Source organism: Malania oleifera, chromosome 7, assembly GCF_029873635.1.
Source record: "Malania oleifera isolate guangnan ecotype guangnan chromosome 7, ASM2987363v1, whole genome shotgun sequence".
Lineage (NCBI taxonomy): Eukaryota > Viridiplantae > Streptophyta > Magnoliopsida > Santalales > Ximeniaceae > Malania > Malania oleifera.
In genome coordinates, this window is record NC_080423.1 from 20438498 (window position 1) to 20462657 (window position 24160).

Below are 24160 nucleotides of genomic sequence, written 5' to 3' on the forward strand. Positions count from 1 at the left end.
AACCCAAGGACTTTGCTTGTGACGCCTTGTGGTAGCATCATCATCAACAACAAACAGTGAGGATTAAATCCTAGCAATTTCTCCAGAGCTTAATCATCATTTATGATAGAAGAAGAAGCTTTACATCCTATAATAGTGTGATTCAACATGGTGTTGATTGTAGATTTTCGTATACAAGGCAAAAATCAACAGACATAGAAACCAAAACAAAATTACAAATCAGGGGAGAAAATTAGCAGGATTCAAAGCAAGTGGCACACGATAGTTAAAACTTGTTAACTTGCAACGAGAGAATTCCAACAAACTTTCCCCTCTTAATCATTTAAGAATTACGGTTTCTTATATTGTTCGCTTTAGATGTTTCTCTAAAAATGATTTAAAGTTTAAAGCTATAAAATTCATTATGTATTCTATTTCTAGCTCCCATACCTTATTGGCTACTTTCATTTTATATGCTGTACTGGTATGCAGCAGCGGTTCCTTTTATTTTTAAATAGTCATAGATTGCACTCTTAATTGTCTTCCTTTTATTTTTATTTTTGAATTTTATTTTCTTATGTGTAGGTTGGTAAAGCCTGGTGGTATATTGGTATACAGTAGCTGCTCAATTGATCCTGAAGAGAATGAAGAGAGGGTTGCTGCTTTTCTTATTAGGCATCCAGTAAGGGCAATAATGCTGCGGGCATAAATGGTTTATTTTAGTATGGTTCGGATTTCTAAGCATATATTAGAACCAAACCAAACTACTATGGCTCCACATGATTGCAGTCAGAAGTTGTCTAAACCATCATTGCTGCCAAATTGATCTGGAATTTTCTGGTTTGCTTAAGTTCGGTTCTTGGGTGAACCAAAATGATTTTGCATAATTATAGGTGTAACAAATATCTCAATGGTAACAATTAATTTTAGATATTATATGAGCCTTTTGGACTTAAAATAATTAATTCATTATAAAAATCATGGACTGGAAATTCAAAACATATTATAACTCTACAACAAAAGAGGTGCCTGGTGCTTAATTTGGCTCAATTTAATTTGCATAACTCATTCATCTATTGGCTAGTAGAGCTAGTCAATGAATTAACAAAATCAAAACATTCCCAGTTTTCAAGTTTTAGATTGAAAGATTTCAAGTTTGTGAAGTGTAAAGCAAAAAATATTCAATTTTCAACAACAAGAAGAAGAAGTATTGAGTATCAATAGGTGGGGTTCGCTACATGAATACTTTTTCGCCATTTCACTCGATCAAGAGAAATTTCTTCCTCTTAACTTAAGGGCTACTAAATCCTTCCTCACAATTTCATTCTAGGTTATTTTAGGTCTACCACTACCCTTTTAATACCATTAATAATAACTAACTCACTCCTCCTCATAGGTGCGGTACTAGACTGCATTTCAAATCCCAAACCATCTAAGCTACCCCTCCCTTGTATTGTCTTTGACTATGCCCAGTTTATTGCTTATATGTTCATTCCTTAAATTTATCTTTTAATGTTATACCACTCATCCACCTTAACATTCGCATTTCAATAACTTTTACTTTTTGTACATGTTTCTTAGTTACCCAACATTCTGATCCATAAAGCATGACTGGCCTTATAACTGTCTTATAGAATTTTATTTTTAATTTTAAGGGTATTTATGATCAAACAACACGCTTGACACACTCCTCTCTTCTACCCAACCTGCTTAAAGTCTATGTATTACATCTTCTTCAATTTCCCCTTTTGTTTGCATAATAAGTCCAAGATATCAAAATATACTAGTGCTATTAATTTCTTGATTATCAAGTTTAATCTTCTCTCCAATACTCCTCCTTACGTTATTGAAATTACATTTCATATATTCCGTCTTATTCCTACTTGTCCTAAAACCTTTAGACTCTAAAACAGTTCTTCGAAGTTCTAACTTAGATTCCACACAACTCTCAATTTCATCAATCAAGACAATATCATCTACACACAACATACATTAAGGGATCTAGTTTAGTGAGTTCATCAATTACTAAAGTAAAAAGATAAGGACTTAAAGTAGAGCCTTGTTGTACACCTATTGTGATTGGAAATTATCTAGATTCCCCTCTTATAGTCCTAACGCTAGTCGTACTCTATAATACACATCCTTAATAACCTCAGTATATCTACTGCAAACTCCCGTTTTTTTAGAGTACACCAAAGAACTTCCATAGGTACTCTATCATAGGCTTTCTCTAGGTCAATAAAGACCATATGCAAATCCCTATTATTTTTCCTAAACTTTTCCATTAATCTTCTCAAAAGATAAATAGCTTCTATTATTGTTCTCTCAAGTATAAAATCAAATTGATTCTTTGAAAATCTAACTTCTAGTCTTATTCTTTGTTGAATTACCTTTCCCATAGTTTCATGTATGACTCATAATCTTAATTCCATGGTAGTTATTACAATTTTGAATATAGCCTTTATTTTTGTATAAAGGTACAAAACATGTTTTTTCTCCATTCCTTTGACATTTTATTTGTTCTTATAATAGTGTTGAATAAATTAGTTAATCATATACTTTATCTCCTAAACATTTTGCAAACTTCAATTGGTATGTTATCTGGACCTATAGATTTCCCACCTTTCATCTTTTTTATAGCCATCTTAACTTCAAGGGCTCTAATTTGTGAATAAATATCCTATTATAAAACTCTTTTCCTTATTTGTCACTTCCATGCTCAAGCATTCAGTTTGGTTTCCATTAAACAACTACATAAAGTGTCTCCGTGACCTCTCTTTTTTGCCTTCTTCTTTGATTAAGACATTATCATTCGTGTCCTTCATACATTTTTATATTACCTAAATCTTTGCATTTTCTTTCTCTAACTCTAGCAAGTTTATAAATATTTCTTTCTACTTCTTTTGTATCTAGTCTAGTATATAAAGTCTTATAAGCTCTATGTTTAGCTTCAATAATAGCCTTTTTTATATGTTTTCTTGCCTCTTTATACTTTTCAAAATTTTCTATATTTCTACAACTTTGCCATGTTTTATACTAGTGTCTTTTTATCTTTATGGCTTTTTGGACATCTTGATCCTATCACCAACTTTCTTTACTACCCGAGTATCTTCCTTTGGATTCACTTAAAAACTCTTTTACCATCTTTATGATAGAGTTAGCCATTTGATAAATATTTCTTTCTCCTTCTTTTGTATCTAGTCTTATATATAAAGTCTTATAAGCTCTATGATTAGCTTTACTAATAGCCCTTTCTTACATGTTTTCTTGCCTCTTTATACTTTTAAAAATTTTCTATATTTCTACAACTTTGCCATGTTTAATACTAGTTTCTTTTTATCTTTACGGCCTTTTGGACATCTTGAACCTATCACCAACTTTCTTTACTATTGGAGTATCTTCCTTTGGGTTCACTTAAAAACTCTTTTGCCATCTTTATTATAGAGTTAGCCATTTTATTCCATATAATGTTTGCATCTACCTTATCTCCTATTGTCCAACCACTCTCTTTAATCATTTTATTTGTTAATTTTATTATATTTTCTCCCTTCAAACTCCACCACCTAATCCTTTTGCATTGATTTATGTTGGTTTTTCCCTTCTTATATATATCTAATAGTAGGACTCTTATGTTGTGTAGTCAAACTTTCATCAGAATAACTTTACAATCTTTACATGATAGACGATCCCGCTTCCTAGTTAAGAAGAATTCTATTTGGCTTTTATTTTGCCCACTCTAGAAAGTTACTAAATGTTCTTCTCTATTTAGAAAGCATGTGTTCAATATTACTAAATTATAGGACATGGAAAATCTAAAAGTGTATCACCGGTCTCATTTTTTTCTCCATATCTATGACCTCCATGTATCTTTAGATAACGTATATTATCCTTTCCAATGTTTCCATTCAAATCAACTCCTCTAAATGTCCTTTCAAATGCTTGTATCCCTTGTATCATAGTATCCATCTACTAAGCCTTTTTGGGGAGCATAGACACTAATAACATTTACTATCATCATGATTTTAATGATCTCATGCCCTATTCTTTTAATGTCTACTATGTTGTATTTTAGGTCTTTGTTTACAATGATTCCATCCCGTTTTTATGTTCCTCTCTTCTAGTTTACCAAAGATTAAATCTTGATTTCTCAATTTCTCTAGCTTTTGTCTCTTGAAGGCAGGTTAAGTTAATTTTCCTTTTAATCATTGTATCTTCTATCTCCATGCTTTTTCTTGTAAGTGAATATTTTTTTAAGTTGCTAATATAATCCTAGTTTCCTTTGCTAACTTTTTAGCCCTCTCCCATCTAGACTGACTCAGTCTATTCCACCCTTGTACATTTCTCATTGCACCTAGGGGGTATAAGTGCAAAGCGTGGCTTGTACGAAACACCCAGGTGGTATAACCCAAAAAAATAAAATAAAATAAAAAAATTCAAGTTTAAATTTATTAAAATGGTACTTTGAAAATTTAAGTAAAAACAACTAAACCAAATTTATATCATGGTTCACAAATTATAGCAATGGCACAGAAAAAAGAAAGAAAATACATCCAACTTCAAGTATTCAGACAATTTTGTTGAGGTTTTATCTTTCTATTAATTTTTATTAATTTATGTAATATATATTGTTGAGGCTTGACCTACTTTGTTGGCTTACAACCTATCTTTTAGGTGAAGTGGTGAACTGATATGCTATCAGAGCCTTAGTTTCTGGGAGGTCCTTGGCTACTTTTGTTGCCCGTGTTTATTGAATAGCTGGAAAAAATTATCCTATTCCTCATAATGGGTGTCATTTATCGTTTGTTTATCCCTCCATGTGCTGGATGTGCAATCCTTAGCCCTCAATTTAACGTTGCCATTGAAAACCCATCTGGTCATTGCCTCTCTAATCAAAGATAGATAGTGGCTTATTCTTGACAAACTTTCATCACAAAGAGTCTTTAGTGGGTGCCGATTAGCCGATCCTAGAAATATTGAAATCTAAAAACAAAGGGAACGTATGACAAGTCTTCACTATGGGGGTTCAGATGCATAGTCTGGTAGTTATAGAGGTTCCTGGTGTGGTTAGGGCAGTCATGGTGATGGAGATGGGTGTGGGGTGGAGTGTGGAAGTGTAGTCATTGTGGCCGTGGAGGTCACACAGTTGACCAATATATGGATCTTTATGGCAGACTCTGTAGGATTGCTAATGGTGCTTGCACTGACGCAGACATTTTGCAATGGCAGTGTTATGTACTCAGATTTCAAGGCAGCAATGCTGACTGTACTTTTATTTATTTATTTATCTGTTTCAGAATTGCATGCTGTGTTAATATTAGTGGAAGAAAATTGCAAGTTTTTGGAGTATAAGACATCTCTATATCACTTCCCATTGCATCTCTTGCCCAAAATAGGTAACCTTGTAACATCTTTGCATATAGTACCTCTTCTTCAAGACCTTGGATGGTAGATTCTGATGTCAGTAACCATATGGGAAGTGCATCCAATCTCTTTTCTAAGATTATTCAAATTACCTTATTTTTCCGTTTCCAATTGGTCCACTATTGCAATTATAGGAAAAGTGATAGCAAACCATGTACCCTCGCATCTACCTATCTTTTGTTTTGTAAATTCCTAGATTTCCCTTTGATCTTATGTTCACGAAATTACAAAAGCGTTGGATTTTTCAATTACCTTCTTTCCCAGTAATGTTATCATTCAGGATTTGAAGACAAAGAAAATGATTGACGGAGGACATGAAAATGGAGGATTTTACTATTTTGAATTGCTATCCCCTTCCATTGCTTGTGTCGCTGTGGCCAAACTGCTTCAAATTGACTATCGTTGTAGTCATCCCACCTTGGAGAAATTAAAGCAGTTGGTTCTTGGTTTGAGTCTTGTGTCTAATTTAGTGTGTGAATCATGTTAGTAGGGATTTGGAAGAGTATCTTCATGTTCCTTTTGCGTCTTATGTTGATAAGAGGACTGTCACCTTTTTGTGTTAGTGCATTATGATGTTTGGGGTCATGTTCTTTCAAAGTTTGAGTTTTTGGTATTTTGTTACCTTTTGTTGATGATTATTCAAGGATGACCAGGCTTTATCTAATGAAAGAAAGTTATGACTATCTTTTGTGCCTTTTGTTTTGGTTTAATTTGTTTGTTTGAAATTTCTGTAGTGATAATTGAAAACAGTATGGAATTTCTGTATTTCTTGAATAATTTTGTACAAGCCAATACAAACTACTTATAATACAATCTCTACTCTAAATATGGAAACAATCTCCTAAAAGAATCTCACTCAATAATATACAATAAATACCCCCTAAATCTCTCCAATATACACGGGATTTCTACACTCCTTCTCAAGTTGGATCATAGATATTGATCATGTCTAACTTGCAGATGAAATCATCGAAACTTTGTCGGCCTAACCCTTTGGTAAAGATGTCTGCTGTTTGTTCCTTGGTAGGTACATATGTCATACAAATGGTTCCTTATCTTCTTTAACCTTTTCTTTGATAAAGTGTTTGTCCACTTCTACATGCTTAGTTCTGTCACGTTGAATTGGATTGAGAGAGATACTGATGGCTACTTTGTTGTCACAGTAGAGTTTGATAGGGAATTTCACTAGGATCTATAATTCTTCCAAAAGTTTCCGTAACCACAGTTCTTCACATATCCCTTGTGCAGCTGCCCTAAATTCAGCCTCAGCACTACTTTGAGCCACTACATTCTGTTTTTTACTCCTCCAAGTCACCAAATTTCCCCATACAAAGGTGCAATATCCGGTGGTAGAACTTCTATCTTCTGTTCATCCTGCCCTATTTGCATCTGTGAAAACTTCTACTTCCTTGCTTACACACTCATTGAAGAAGAGTCCTTTGCCCGGAGAGCCCTTGAGATACCCAAGGATCTTGTACATGGCATCTAGGTGAGTCTTTTTGGGTGAATGCATGTGTTGGCTTACCACACTAACTGTAAATGCAATGTCGGATCTAGTATGCGATAGATAGATGAGTTTACCAACCAATCTTTGATACCTCTCCTTTTCAACTGATATTCCGCAGTCTTCAACTCTCTTTACTGCTTTAATGGGGGTTTCACTAGGTTTGCATCCAAGCATGCTAGTTTCGGTTAGGAGATCAACGATATACTTTCACTAAGAGACACTGATACTCTTTTTTGATCTAGAAACTTCCATTCCTAAGAAGTATCTCATTTGTCCCAGGTCTTTAACTTCAAACTAAGCAGTTAAGACTTTCTTCAATCATTCCATCTCTACTAAATCATCTCCAGTTAGGATTGTATCATAAACATACACAATCAAAATTATTTTCTTACCACTTTCAGATTGATGAAAAAACAGTGTGATCTAATTGTCCTTGTTAGTATCCTTGGTTTTTTATCACCTTCGCAAATCGGTCAAACCATGCTCTAGGAGATTGCTTGAGTCCATACAGGGACTTCTTGAGTTTACATACCCTATTTTCTTCACCTTTCTTACTCAAACCTGGAGGTATCATCATATAGACTCCTTCTTCTAACTCACCATTTAGAAATGCATTCTTAATGTCGAGTTGCTGCAGTGGCCAACCCAAGTTGGTTGCCAAGGGCATGAGGACCCAAACTGTATTCAATTTTGCCACTGATGCAAATGTCTCCATGTAGTCAATGCCATATGTCTGTGTAAACCCTTTTGCAACAAGTCAGACTTTATATTGTTCAATTGTCCCATCAATTCTATATTTCACTGTGAAGACCCATTTGTAGCCTACTGGTTTCTTTCCTCTTGGAAAATTCATAACATCCGAAGTTCCATTTTTCTCCAGGACCCACATTTCCTCCATGACAACTTCCTTCTGATAAGTCTGCACCTGATGACATCAATTTACCCATTGCAGTCAGAAAACAAACTAGATCATGTACTCTATATCCCTGGTCAAAATACATGTCTTATAAAACTCTGTCTAGAGGGTATTGTGCTTTTACTTCTAACCTTGATAAGATAAAAATTACAAAGAATATCTAGGAAGCCCTGGAGATTCATGAATGGAGGGAAATTGTCATGGAGGAAATGTGGGCCCTGGAGAAAAATGGAACTTGGGATGTTATGAATTTGCCGAGAGTTTTTTTTTTTTTTTTTTATGCATCTCCCTTTGAGTTTAAGTGATCTTCTGCTCATGACAGGTCAGGAAATGATGCAATGGGAGACTCAGTAGGTGGCACAGACTCAGTAGAGATGGGAGACTCAGTAGAGAAATCAAAGAACCGATCTTCACTCCACTTCTCTCCTTGAAGAGAGGGCTTTTGGAAATAAGGAGTGGTTTCAAAGAACGTGACATCAAGGCTAACAAAAACAATTTTTTTGTGACAGGATCATAACATTTGTAGCCTTTCTAAGTAGGAGAGTAACCAATAAAAACGTACTTAATGGCACGAGGTTTCAATTTATCTCGATTGTGAGCATGAACATGAACAAATGCAGTACATCCAAAGATTTTCAGAGAGAGAGATTGGAGTGGAGCCGAGAGTTGGGAAAACACTCCTGAAATTTCTGGAGAGGAGTGGCAAAAGAAAGAACTTGACTTGGTATTCGATTAATGAGATGTGTAGCTGTTAAAATGACATCGCCCCAAAAATATTTTTTCATATTTGTAGTGAACATCAATGCCCGAGCTATTTCAAGAATATACCTATTTTTACGTTCAACAACCCCATTTTGTTGAGGGGTATCCACACAGGAACTTTGATGAACAATTCCATTTTCTTGAAGATAATGTCATAAGATATCATTGAAATATTCCGTACCATTATCAGTACGTAAAATCTGAATATAAGTTTGGAATTGTGTTTGAATCATGGAGTGGAAACTGACGAAAATAGAACAAACTTCAGTTTTATCTTTTAACAAGTAAACCCAACAAATACGAGTATGATCATCAATAAAAGTGACAAACCATTTCGTATGAGTGCGAGTAAGAGAGCATGAGGGCCCCCATAAATTACTGTGAATCATAGTAAACAGGCTGGATGGTTTGTATGTGGACTTTGGAAAGGAATTACGTTGGTGTTTTGCAAGTTCACAAATCTCACACTGAAAATTAGAAGATGTTTTATTTGAACAAATGGAAGGAAATAAATGTCTTAAATATTGAAAATTTGGATGACCCATCCTAGAATGCCATAACAAAATTTCACTATCTCTAGAAACAGATGCAGAATCACAAATAATAGTTTTATATTGTTCACTCGTGTTTGCCTCCTCAAAGTAGTAGAGTCCCTCACACGCCTTAGCACTACCAATTGTCTTCCCCGATGATAGGTCCTGGAAAAAACAGTGAGAAGAAACGAATTTAGCAGAGCAATTGGAATTTTTTGTGAATTGGCTAATGGATAACAAATTGCAAGATAGTTTAGGGACATGTAGGACAGATTTTAGAATAATATAATTAGAGATTCGAATACTTCCTTTACCCGCAACATATGAGAGTGATCTATCTGCAATTTTAACTTTCAAATTTCCGACACATGGTGAATAGGATGAGAACAGATGATAAGAATTAGTTATATGATCAGAGGCACTAGAATCAATTATCCATGGTGATTTGTAATGAGATATAGTATTTAAGGCTATCAAAAAATTACCTCGTTGGGCTAAAGAACCAGAGGAAATATTTGTGGAAGACTGACCTGATGCTTTAATGGTAGAGAACATTTTATAGAGTTGCTCCAACTGCTCTGAATTGAATGCGCCACTTGGAGTGGTATTGTTAATTTTCTCGCCCTGTGATTTCTCAGCTGGATTATCAATAGTAGCCTAATAGCCACAATTTTTTTGATTTTGTCTCGGCTTCCAATCTGCAGATTTCCCATGTATTTCCCAGCAAGTATCTTTTAAATGGCCCGACTTGCAGTAGTGTTCGCACTAGGGTCTCCCTTTATGTGTCTTTTGGCCTGTACCCATAGGATTTTGCGAGATTAGGGCCAGTACCTCATGCCCATTATTTCTCGAGATTAGGGCCGATGTATCATTCCCAGTATGTCCGGTCAGTGCCTTCAGCATAACGCTGTGACGACTTTCTTCATGCCTCACCTCTGCGAAGACTTCTTGAGTCGAAGGTAAAGGGCGTTGGCCGAGAATCCTTCCTCGCACATTGTCTACATCGCGGTTGAGGCCAGTCAAGAACTCAAAGACTCGTTCATTCTCGAGTCTCTTCTTATAGCGAATACTGTCGCTAGGGCATTCCCACTCTTCATCAACGCTTAGGTCAAGTTCATGCCAGAGAGTTGTCATCTCCATGAAGTAATCGGTGATGTCTCTCTCTCCTTGCTGCAGCTGCCACAATCGAGTCTTTATCTCGAAGATCTAGGAGTAGCTTTCGACATCGGAGTACGTCTCGCGAACAGCTTCCCGGACATCCTTCGCCATTGGTAAGAACAGGTAAATCTTGCCGATTGAAGGCTTCATTGAGTTTACGAGCCACACAGTCACCATGGAATTCTTGGACTTCCATTTTTGCAGAGTTGCAACGTCGGTTGAGGCGGGCCTTTTCCTCTCGCCGGCAAGGTATCCTAACCTTCCTTTGCCTTCAATCACAAGTTTGATGGACTAAGCCCATTCACAGAAATTTTTTCCGTTCAATCTCTCCACCGAGAGTGTAAAGGCCGAGTTGTCTAGCTCATTCGAACCCACAATGGAGGTGGCTTTAGAGTCGCCGTAGAGAGTTTTAGAGGAGCTCGACCCTCTGCAGTTGACGGTGCCGTCTGCCATTGCTAACTAAGGTTTAGAAACCCTAGCTCTAATACCATGAAAATAGAATGGAATTTCTGTATTTCTTGAATAATTTTGTGCAAGCCAATACAAATTACTTATAATACAATCTCTACTCTATATACGAAAACAATCTCCTAAAAGATTCTCACTCAATAATATACAATAAATACCCCCTAAATCTCTCCAATATACATGGGATTTCTACAATAATGCTAAATAATATATCACCTAATTCGAACTATATGAGTACCTAAGGGATGATGAATCAAAATACTCGCACCACAAAAAATGAAGTTGCTGAGAGGAAAAAATAGAAGAATTCTTGAAGTCACTGTTACTCTATTATATATCACATGAATGTACCGAAATTGTTCTGGACTGCTGGCTCTTTTGTCAATAGAGTGCTATTTTTGTCCTCGGTGGTAAAATGCCTTTCACTCTGTACCATTCCCTAATACGCCATTGTGCTTGTCACCTTATTTTGTCCATCAATTAGTTCCAGGTTTTGATAAGTTTGGTCCTTGTGCTCTTAGGTGTGTTTGGGGGTATTCTCGTACTTGAAAAGGATGTAGATGCTACTATTCTACCTAGCATCATTTCTTTATCCCTGTCTATGTTACTTTCTTTGAGCCTACTCCATACTGCTGCATCTCTTTGAGCTCTACAGATCTTGATGATTCTTTTTCACTTCCTACTCTTCCCTCTTTTCCTGTTCAAGCTTATTGTCTCTGCCTAGTCATTCTCTTGAGCCTTCATTTTCATCGAGTACTTCTGGTCATGTGGACTGTCCTAACTGACAAGTGTAAGCATGACAATGGGGGGGGTGGGGGTGACTAAACTTAGTTTAGACTTCTCTAGATTTTAGCGTTGTGTTTTTGGCTCTTTTGTCTACCAATCCTGTTTCCTGTGGTATTGATCTTCCCATTGCTGTTTGGAGAGGTTAACAAACTTATACCCAGCATCCAATCTTTAACTTTATGTGTTGTGCTTCCCCCACTCCCCTCATATTATTGTTTTATTACGTCTTTATCATTGATCAATCTTCTCAAGTCTGCATCTAAGGCCTTGTCTTAATCTGGGTCGAGAGCTACAGTGGCTTATGACATGCATGCCTTGTAGGCAAATGATACTTTGAAGATTGTTCCACTTCCTACTAAGAAGTCTGTGGTTGCGTGCCATTGGGTGTATATTGTGAAGGTAAATCCAGATGGTTTTTTTGCTCGTTTGTAGGTTAGACTAGTGGTTAAAGGGTATGCATATGTGGTTTAGACTATTCATACACATTCTCTGGTAACCAAGCTCAGGCTAGTGCATCCCTTTATTTATTAGCTACTACATAGCCCTTGCATAGTTAGAAGTGAAGAATGCCTTGACATGGTGATCTTCAGGAGGAAGTTTATATGGAGCAATCTCCCGGGTTTCTCGTTTAGTGGAGTCGAGGTTCGCTTAAAAAGCAATTGTATGACTAAAAGCAGTCTTCCAGAGCATGGTTTGATACATTTAGGACAGTGCTTGAGTTTAGTTTTTAGATATGTTCGATTTAGATCATTTTGATTCTACTGTTATATTGTTGTAGGTAAAAATTTTTCTAGTGTGTGTGGATGACATTGTAATCACAGATGATGAGAGTCGACCTTAACATTTAGGGGAGCTTCAGCAGACAAATTTTGAGACTAAAGATCTTGGACCATTAAAGTACTTGGGAATTGAGGTACCATTGAAGTACTTGGGAATTGAGGTATCCAGATCTCATTTGAGGACTGTCGTGTCACATAGAGTAAATATCTTCTATGCTTGTTGAAAGGGACATGGTTGTGATTCAAACTTCTTGATACATCCATATGTCCCAACAACAAAGTATTGCAAGATGGAGGTAATTGTTTACTGATACTGGGTTATGAATTTAAATTATCTCACAGCTGCTCAGCCAAATCTCTCTTTCAGTGTGTGTTGTGAGGATGCTCCTTGATTCTTCTTGTTTGAGTCATTGTGATGCTGTTATTCATATTTTGTATTAGGATCAGCATCATACTTGTATTCTGCAATGCACAGATGCAGACTGGACTAGATCACATTTTGATTAAAAATCGCAAGAGGGTATTGTGTATTTATTGGTGGTACTTGTTGCCTTGGAAGAGCAACAAGTAAGCGATGGTCACATGATCAAAGGCAGAGTCCAAGAATAGAATCACAGCCCATACTACCGTGAATTGATTTGGTTAAAAAAGATATTGGGAGAGCTTGGTTTTCCACATTCGTTGCTTATGGAGTTGATATGGGATAATACTTCAAATCCAATTTTGATGAGAGAATGCAACATATCGAACTTTGTCATTTTGTTTAGGAAAAACTTGTGCTTCCACTCATGACGTTTGAATGTCAAGTAGGTTCTCAAGTTGCAGCAAACCTTCTCCTCTTTTCATTTCCCTTCTGCTAACATGTTATGTTGCCAGGACCCCTAGGTTCTATGCCTGTGTTTATTTTATGGTTGTTAAACATTATGTCCACTGTAATGTGTGTTATTTATCTTTCCACGTGCAATTGGGCTGCAGTGAGGGAGGTGTTAAGTCTTAATACACATACCATGTTAGCTGAACAAAGTATGGGAAAATTTCTCTGGTTTATTAGAGGCCTAAGAGACTATTCATACAAGACATTCACATACACAACTGTACATAATCCCTTCCGAAATATCTCCTAATAACTGGACATAGTATCCCCAATAACACACATCATATATATCTGCTAATGTACGTAATACCCATAGCTCGACATAATCCATAATAACACATGCTATATATCTCCTAATGTACATAATCCTGTAGCTGGACATAATGTCCAATAATACATATTCTATATATATAATACACTAACATAATAAGTTGGTCACAACCTAACAACGTAAGCTTTTAGGCTAAGTGATGGTGATCCAACATATGTCATGTATGTCATCCAAAGAAATATAATAACCACAATTTGGTTCAGTGGTTGCACCATCGTACATTTAAAATTTAAGCCTTTAAGTTGAGAGTTCAACTTTTGCTTTTATTACTCAAAAAATGCAATTAATTTTTAAAATTTAGTGTAGTTCTATTTTAGCTGTTTGGTCTGTTCAATTTGGTTCTCCATTTATGGTTTGGGTTGGTTATACATATGACAGAACCAAAAACTGAATTAAACCATATGATTCGCAACTTTTGGGAGCCAAATCTACCCAATTATTCAAAAGAAGTGCATCAAACAGTTCAGTTCAATTCAGTTCAATATGGTTCTCTGTTCTTCAGTTTATGTCGTTTGTGTTAACAAGATTCTACAATACTATTCAAAATACCTCCATGTGGTTCCACTTTTACATGAGAAGATTCTAGCCAACCCACAAGGCCTGAATGTTTAGGGATAAGATTGAACTCGTTTAAAATCTTTTAGTGGGTAGAATAAATCTTTGCCTAAAGCCACATAATTACTGCAAAATGATTGATAATTTTTTCCCTTTTTGATGAACAAAATGATGTATTTTATATATATTTTTATGTATTTTTAAAAGATATCAATAAATGAAAATGAGGAATACTGTAAGTATCTATCTTGTTGCACCTTATTTGTTTTATTCTTTGCATTTGCCATTTCAGATTAAGTATTTTGTACCTCCTTCAAAATTAAAAAAAGATACTGTTTTTTGGGCAGGAATTCTGCATAGATCCTGTTGGGAAATATGTGCCACCTGAGTTTGTGACTGAGCATGGTTTTTATTTCTCAAATCCTCTGAAGCATTCGCTTGATGGGGCCTTTGCAGCTCGCTTAGTTCGATCCTCTGAAGCCGCATACTAGTAAGCTATATGCTTGATTTTCTGTTTTCTAGTATTATATGATTCTGACACAGCTTCATTGGCTACTTCTATTAGCACAATTAATTGTATTTGTTGGTCTATTGCAGGGTATGCCCATTTTTTTTAGCAAGTCAGAAGAAGAGATGGATTTTTATGCATATTTTCTTTATTTTTTCCAATCTCCTTTATTTATGAGATTTAATCGAATTTTCAGGTTTCATGCCTTTCGAAATTGTGGAACTTGGTGAAAACTGTGATGGGAAGTTTTGAGGTTGTGAATCGCAGGGAAAAGGAAGCCCAAGCTTGCTGCAGGCCGGCCATGTCTCCCACTTCCCATCCTGCTAAGTCGTAAAAATTTAGGGAATGACACAGGAGCTGTATGAGGGAAACCATTAACAATGGCTTGTTAACATGAAGATAAAAGAACATAAACTAAAGATTATTATAATATTGGTGAGGAGCAGGATTATTCAGTGGTTTAAATGTTTCTGCTTCAGTATTGGCCTTCTTCCGAGATCATGGATTCTACTCATCCCTCGTTGTGGATCATCACGAGCGTCAATTCAACAGTGTAAATGCCTGTACTTGGGGAATTATTGGTGATCAGGAGTGGCATTGCTGCCAAGACTGCCCTATTCATTGGTATTGAAGCCTTGCTACTTTGAACGCTTATTTTATCAAGAATGCTGTTCTACTACACTTTCACTTTGTACTCTTGCTCTGTAGCCAAACAGATTAGCTAGGACATGAATACTTTGCGTTTGGAGTATGGAATTAGGTCTTTGAGTTTAGATTTGTGTAATTGTAAAATTCCTTTTAAATTCACATGAATCTTTGATTCAAGGTGTGAATTCTATGCTTCCAAACACTAACCAAATTCACTTACATGTGTTAAGATTCAAGCATGAAGTGGGATGCAAAATGTTGTGAGGCAGATATTTTCTGTTTCCTTATTTTCCATGTTAAATATTTGAAAAAGGATTGGTCCGTAGGCAAAAGAATTTCAAAGCTTGCATATTTAATGATGCATAGTATACATATATTTAATATATTTACAAATTAATTTGTTATATATCAATACCAATAAGATAATTATATATTAATATAAATATAAAAATTAAAAAAATAAAAGTAATAGTTGCTTCGTTTTAGAAAAGATGGGATCAATTATTTCAATAAATTGCTTAAGCAGTCGGGACTCGAGTATTTTTACCCAATGATTGAGGAAAGACTTTACTCGCGGAGTATCGTGCCTCTTCCACTTACTAGTTGAGCATTCAATGTAGGATCGATAATAAGAAGGAAGAAGAGTAGAATGAGAAATGTTTAAGAAAGAGAGATTTCATTAATTTCTTTAGCAATATGCAACATATGTTTTTAGGACTTTATTAATAAATATTATCACTAAAATTATAGTTTAAAACATAGTAAAAGAGTTATGAATGCAATTTTTTTTTTCTTTTGGATGCTATTTGTTATTCTATTTCAAGAGTTAATTTCGCAATTCAATTTATCCAATTATATTTTATCACATTATCAAATAACACGGTATACTATGGGATGCAGCTATCATGAACATAGAGCAACAAAAATTAAAAGTACATCTAGTGTGAAAATGGTTTTTATTTTTTATTTTTACTTTTATAAAAATTGCAAATTTTGTTTTTAGATAATTTCTCATTTTTATGACATTTTTATTATATAAATGAATAATAATAAAAATGAACAATAATAAAAAGTTTAGACACTATTTGCTTGTGAAAATAATTTTAGTGTTTATTTCAATTATTTTTAAATAATTACAAAAATATCACATTATTTTTCAATTTTTCAAATTTATATAGGAAAAGTCGAAAATGTCCTTTTATTATTTTCAAGATTTCTAATTCTTATATTATATATGAAAACATGAAATTTGGATTTTGGACTTTAATTTGTGTGGATTATGTAGAGTTTGTTCTAAATCTACGTAAATCCAAATTTAAACCCAAAATTTGTGATTCCAAATGACTTAAGACTCTAAAAACACCTTAGAGATGAATTAAGGAAGTCCCTAAGTCATCCCCATAGGAACTTTATGAGTGAATTCCAAATTTAACTACCATCCAAAAATGAGAAGAATTAAAGCACTACAACTAACAAAAATGGTATTTATACTGAAATGGTATTTCCGGACATGATCCGAAGATGGTTCTTTTTGTTGTTTTGTATGAGATGGTAAATTACCTAATCAATGGACTAAATAAAATTAAAACGCAGCATGTTCACAACCCAAGTAAAACATAAAATATGATTACATAACAAGTTCAAAAATTCACGCGCCAATATCCATTTCACTGACACTATTTTTGTCCCTAAATTATAAGGAATCGAGAATGCGTGTTGAATGAATAGTGATTATCCTTACTTCAAGGAGCTAAACTACATCCAACAACATCATCTTGTCCACTATTTCTAACAATAAATGGCCAAAAATGGTGTTCATGCTCTAACGAATAATTTATCAAACACCTTGTAACCTTGTTACTAAACCAAGTTTAGTCTTTTTGTGTTTTAGAACGTCCCTTGAATTCAAATAAAATCTAAACAACTACGTAACACCAACGCAACCAATATTACTCATTCAATGATTCATCCAAACAATAAAATAAACCATGAAATTTCGGACAAAAGACCAAAGATGAGATCTTTAATCAAATTAAACATTCAACCATAAAATCCTCAATTAAACATTAACTTAAACAAAAAAAAAACTTAAACCAACAATTTAATTGAAACAAACTTAATCCAACAATAAACCAAAATATGGTATTGAAATAAACATGAAATTAAAGCAATTAAAAGATTAAATACGGAAGAATGAAGAGGAGAAGAAAGGATCTCATGGTGTGGTCGAATGGAGGGGACCCTCTCTAGGTTCGGCTGCCCCAATGATTCCAACCCGCAGCCCTTGCAAGCTTCCTTCAATGGCCTTCAAAATATTCCCCAAAACAAAGAACAAAGGAGTACCAACAAAGAAGGAGAGTAGAGGAGGAGAGAAGAGCAGAGAAGAGGATTCTAGGCCTTGTGATTACACAAGGTGATCCAAAACTCCCAGCTTGCTGCAGCCCTCAAACTCACTGCCTCCCCAAAACTCCCTTCACATTCAGCCACACACACACACACACACACACACACTCTAAAAACCCTTGCTTCCTTTGCCCACTTTGTTGCCCTAGCCGACTTCCTCATTGAGATAGGCACATGGGTTGATTTTTGCTGGCCCATTGGCTGCTTTTCCTCCATGACAAAGCTGCCATAGCAGCCCACAATCCTTGCACTCGGCCAGCCCATGTTGGAATGTTAATTCTCCCTACAAAACAGCCCTAGCTGTGTTGAACTTCTCCAATTAGCACATGAGAATATTTTGGATGGCCCATGTTGTTTTGTTTATTCATATGCACAACCCACACACATACAAGGCAAGCCTTTCACTTAATTATTTAAGCTAATCCAACCCCACACACATGCAAGGCAAGCACTTCCTTGAATTATTTATGTTGGCCTAGCCCCACACACATGTACTCTAACCCTTTTTATTCTAGTATATGTGTTGTCTATGTTGTCTTTTTGTCCCTAAAGCAAATTAGAAATTATATTTGTAGACACCCCAATTCTAATAAGGCCTTTCCGAGGAGACCCTGTATGATAAGAAAGACGACTTTGTAAATCGGGAGTAGGAGGATCTGATTGAGTCCTGGTTTATTTCAAAATTGAGTCCCTTTGACACTACCTCAGATTCCCATATCCGATGCATGTCATCTCTTGGTACTCTAACCCTGATTCGTACATCCAGTGCATGTAACCCTCTTTGGTAAGTTAGCTCAGATTCCTACATTCGGTACACGTTATCCCCTTTGATGCTAGTTCGGATTCCCACATCTGATGCACGTCACCTCTTAGTACGCTAACTCGAATTCCTACATGCGGTGCACGTTACCCCATTTGGTACGTTAACTCGGATTCCTACATTCGGTGCACATTACCCCCTTTGATGCTAGCTCAGATTCTTAGATCCGGTGCACGTTACCCTCTTTGACGCTATCTCGGATTCCTACAACCCTCACACGGCTTGTAGGCTCCACATGGCTTGTGGGCACCACAATGTTTGTGGGCTTAACACATCTTAATGGGCCCCCATGCGGCTTGTGGACCCCACACATCGTAATGGGTCCCACACGGCTTGTGGGCCCCTTTCGGCTTATGGGCCCCACATGACTTGTGGGCCCCACACATCTTCATGGGCCCCGCACCGATATGGCCATACTTGACATATATTTATTTATTTATTTATTATTATTATTATTATTTAATTTGTAAAATGCAAGTATGCTTTGTTCCCCCCATTATCATTCACCATATGCTTTATATCCCTCATAATTGTTCACCCCATGCATTGATCCCTTTATTATCATTCACCCCATGCTATATTCTCATCATGATTGTTCACCCCGTGCATTGTCCCCTTCATTATCATTCACCCCATGCTGTATTCCCCTCATAATTGTTCACCCCATGCCTTATTCCTTTCATAATTATTCCCCTATGTCTTATTTCCCATGCTTGTCCCAAGCTAAGTTTATAAATAGCTTTCTCATTGTAAGCAAAAAAAAAAAAAGACATTTTGGAATATATTGAAGTCTTCTATTGTTGAGATTGTGAAGCTTGTCTCTCTCTCTTTGTGAGTTAGTGGTGAGGCTCCGTTCCATTCTCTCGGGAGATCAAGTGGTTGACCGATCTCGTGTCCTACTGGTGTCAGGTCATCCCATCTAAAGAAATCACTTCGTAGTGCTTCATTTCAAAGTTCAAGGACCACTCTCGGAAAGACGCTATGGACTGACCCCTATAGACTCATCGACAGGAGAAGCAGACTGGAAGAGAGGAAGACGAGAGGTAAAATTAATAGACTCTCCCTTCCTGGGTTACATTCTAAAATGTGATAGACTGGGTATGAAGTTGTGAATACGAGAACTCAAACCCAAAGTTAGGTTCAACCTTGAACCTAAACCCAGTTTACTCCTCTACGAATTGTTTGACCCACTAGATCGATTTGAACCGGTTATCTAGTATTTTCTTATTTATTTTTCTATTTATGTTATCTATTTGAAAATTAGGGCTAATTATAAAAAATCCCAAAAATTGAGAAAAATATTTTGAGAATTGAAAATCATTTTTGACATTCTTTTCTACCCTAAATGAATTCTGAAACCTCCCAAGATAATATTTTCATACTTAGAAAAATCCTACAAATTTCAAAATTTTGGGAGTGTATTTTGTAACATATCTTCTTGATTTTCTGATCCTGATGATTGCAACAAAAGAGTACGAACTTTATAAGCTTCATGTACCCCCTCTTCTGAGGGAATATATTTCTGCCATAACTTGCTGTGTTACGTTACGTAAGACTGCATCTGAATCACTACCCGTAGCGCTTAAGGGTCCAGTACCCTCACTCCCACTAGTGTGGGAACTATTGCCACCAAGGTCCATCCTGAAAAACAAGTAACTTAACTCAAAACCCCTTTCACAATACATACCATCCAACTCATATAATATATTTTCCTAATTAATTCATCTCTCCTAATCCTAATTCAAGGTTCAATCCTACAACCTAGATACCCAACCCAACGATAGTTTACAATGACTTTCCTGAAATCGTCACCCCAAGAAAATCACACAAACTACCATGGAAGTCCTGCATCTAGACTACAAAACTAGACCTCAAACTCCCTTATCTTATACTCTAGTATTATTACTTCTGCACTCTAGAGTATACAGAACCTAGTATCCTAGGCTCTGATACCAAACTGTAACAACCTCAAATTCTCAATATATAATGTAACAAATTAAATGAAAAAGTCGACCCGAACCTGTGGGTAACAGGGACACCTGTCAATCACAGTGGAAACCTAAGCAGCAGTAAACATAAAATCTCAAACATCCAACCATGAAACATAATACCAGAGTTTACAATATCATCAAATTACTGTTCCTATATAAAACCTCTAAAAAGTCAAAATAACACTAGGATCATTAAACAAAAATCTTTTAATCCTAGTTCAATGCTTAGCCTTCTAGTAGGGAAGCTCCAATTACTTAACGATAGCCTTGACCCGCTAGTCTCTCTGGGTTTCCTGAAAATCATTTAATGTTCGGGGGTGAGACACTTCTCAATAAGGGAAAATAAACTAAATACAGTTGTGTGATAGCATGAATATTTAAGGCACTTATACATATACAGTACATTTCATAACTCTGTAAACATTCATCATATCATATTGGATAATCATATACTTTCATATTTGTTAATAAATCATAACATACATAAAACAACTGCTATAATTGTAATACTGAAAACATACCCAGGATGAATAGCTAGCTAATGTCATGTATTACCCCCCATGACATGTTGTGCAGCTCGAAGGCGGGACCCGACAAAGGTTGGCCGACCACTGTCGAGTAAAAAATGTCTGTAAGTATGATGGGCCCGCCACACCCTGGTCCGAACTGTCAGGTGGATGTCCACACTCTATTGAAAGCCACATCGATTATCCATCTCCCACCCCTTTGTGGGGTGGTTAGCACTAATCTGTACATAGATATTTGATCTATACATAGTTACGGTACCGAGCTCTTGAACTGAACTAAACTAACATCCAGGTTCTGATAACATATAGTACATGATAATATATCATCTTTCATAATTTCATAAATACGGTATCGTGCTAAACATTACATAAATACGGCCTTGTGCCGAAATCATTTCATATATATACAGGGCCTCGCGCTGGAATCATACATAGATATGGCCTCGCGCCGAAATCATAAATACGGCCTCGCGCCGAAATCATTTCATATTTACATGGCCTTGTGCTGGAATCATTTCAGGTATATGCATTCTGAAAATAAATCAATTATCATGTATTCGTCAAATCATCATAACATAACATATCTTTTCATAATACCTGAAAACATACTTTGCTTATAAAATCTTTCATATCATAATACATTTCACGTAAAATAATATTCATGCCACACATGCGCTGTATAAAATCATACATCTTATTCTAAAATCATAATTTTCTGGCATCTCATACATACATATACATTTCAACATAATAGCAGTATTTCCCAAACGTACATTTCATCTGTAATATACAAATATAACATATGCTTTTTTGAAAATAAATTTACTCATAATTAATAATAATTTATATGGAAAATAACTGTTTTAGTTTATTCTCTTACCTGATTACTGAGAAAGCTCCTAAAATTTCCTGGTTTAACCCCCGTATGATTTCATGATCAATACCTTGAAACTAAAAATTTCTAGTATTAAACCTCAGTATTTTCGCGTGTATATCATTTCCTATAACTATCACAAGACCAAATTTGGCTTAAAAAGTCTTACCTCAACTCAGGGATGATTTTCAACTTACTTTCACCAACGATCCGCTCCAGAAGATTTGGAGAGAACTTCCTCAGAAGCGTCGTGGTGACTTTGGATTGTCGATCCGGCGTAAATCAGGCCCAAAATCGACGAAAGAGGGAGAAAGAACCAAAGGGGGGGGGGAGAGAGAGGGCGAGTGTTGCTTAGTTGAGAAGTTAAAAAAACCTGATTTTTCATATTTATAAAACTGGATTTGTTGACGAACCACGTCATTTGTTGATGAATCCTTCAATAATAAGGTCGACGAAATTCAGTCCTCGTCAACGAAATTCAGTTGGCTTAAAACTCTCTTGGTATTTCTTCGTTGATGAAATTTAGTCTTCGTTGACGAATCCCCTGTATTCATCGACAAAGCCCTGATGATTTCCCCTCGGTTATTCCTTCCAAAGTGCAATGTCGTCGACGAACGCTTCGACTTTTTCCTTCTGTTACTGTTTCCATTTCCCTTTCTCTTTATTATTTAAATCCCATTAGTATTCGGGTTGTCACATAACTGGTTACTACAATTGATAGCACTAATATACTTCAGAGTAAATATCAAAGAGAATGAGATTTGAAGCTCAAGATTGTATCACCAGAATTCTTCTCTTGGTGTGAATCAGTAACTTAGAGGTTTGAGCTCAGAGAAGAGTGATTAGAAACTTAGTATATCTCAGCAATTCTCAGTATGAATGCATAAGCAAGAGAGCTTTGAGAGAGAAAGAGCAATATGGCTTGAAATTTTCAATTCTTGGTGCTGATTTGATTTGAGAAATCATATATTTATAGGCTCAAAAAGTGTTTAATTCATGTTGACCAATTTACTTGGAGTGCTTCCCAAGTTTATACGAAGTTTGGGGCACAAGCAATATAAATTTAAATTTTAAAAACTTTAAAAATTATAGTAGTTAACAGTGGTTAGGCGCCTGAGGCTTCAGGGTCAGTCTCCTGAGCCTTCTGAACATAGTGTATTGAAATAGGGTCAAGCGCTTGAGGTTTCATGGGTCAGGCGCCTAGACCTACACTGCATGTTCAAAATTAGTTCAGGAAAATCTTCAAGCATCTAAGGTCTAAAGTTCAGTCGCCTGAATAGTTATAAAATATGTTTTTTTAGTTTAGTTTCAAAACTCTTAGCCATCTTACTTTATTACTTTAAAAATCTTTTTTTAGGGTTTTCAAAATAAGGTCTCTAAGTCCATATCAGCCCCTAATGAGCTTGAAAGCATTTCAAAATGATATTTATAATGAAGTACTTACATAAGCCATCCTTAAGACTTAAACACTATAAGCTTGAAGTCTATATATATGTCTTTGCTTTGAATCCTCTTAGACTTGAGCTTGAGTCTTCTTTAAGCTTCAATATGCTTTGAACATCTTGGTCCTCTTAAGCTTTCTTTTGATCACTTTGTTGATGGAGTATGGCTTTATGGTACTTGTAATCTTGAACTTTCATTTATTTGATCCTTTTTTTTTAACTTTGTCATACAAGGTTTCCTGAAATATCATCACTTAAATAAAAAACTTTGTTAAATTAACCTTTATTTGTTATTATCAAAATAAGATTCGAAAGCCATATTAGGCCAACATAAAGTTTGAGAGGATGTCAAGGCAATCAATTTTGGGGCATTACCTTTATCAGAATATCGAGAGGAGTAGAAACAATCTTCTATACAAGAACTACCATACAAGATTTACTTTGTTTGAACTTCTTTCACAGAAGAAGACTCATGCTCATGGTCTTTATCAAGTAAAGGAAATTTCACTCTGAGATCTCTCTATAACTATTTTTTGAGTAAGAAAAATCAAAGACTATATAAAGGTTTACAATTCAAAATCATTTAAAACCCAGTGGTTCCTTTGAAGATATCTTTCTTTCCTTCTTTGGTGTAGTTCCCTAAATAAAATCCTTACTCAAGACAATCTCCAAAAAAGTGGATGGGTCCTAGCCTCATTTTGTATTCTTATTAAGGAAAATGTGAAAATAGTTGACCATCTACTGCAACTTTGTATGCTCAGTGGGGCAATATAGGTTGAATTTGCAAGTTGCTCAATCTATTTTGTGTCATTTTGAATATAGCACATCAAATGCTCTCTTCTTGGAATTTTTTTTTTTTTTTTTATCTCAAAGGAAAC

At 35.7% G+C, this 24160-nt stretch overlaps 1 protein-coding gene across 6 annotated transcripts in view; it reads left to right on the top strand.

The window, feature by feature from the left end:
* Nucleotides 1-15410, top strand: part of LOC131160227 (uncharacterized) — an 88823-nt gene extending 73413 nt beyond the window's left edge. The window contains exons 16-18 of one of the 6 annotated variants that reach the window (XM_058115662.1): nucleotides 565-661; nucleotides 14417-14559; nucleotides 14774-15410. In XM_058115662.1, coding sequence (XP_057971645.1) covers nucleotides 565-661; nucleotides 14417-14559; nucleotide 14774 — 241 coding nt within the window. In that variant the 3' untranslated portion in view covers nucleotides 14775-15410. Of the gene's footprint in view, nucleotides 1-564; nucleotides 947-14416; nucleotides 14560-14773 lie in introns of those variants that run through there. The other 5 variants (XR_009137964.1, XM_058115663.1, XR_009137965.1 and 2 more) reach the window with 5 other exon arrangements.
* Nucleotides 15411-24160: the final 8750 nt, after the last annotated feature.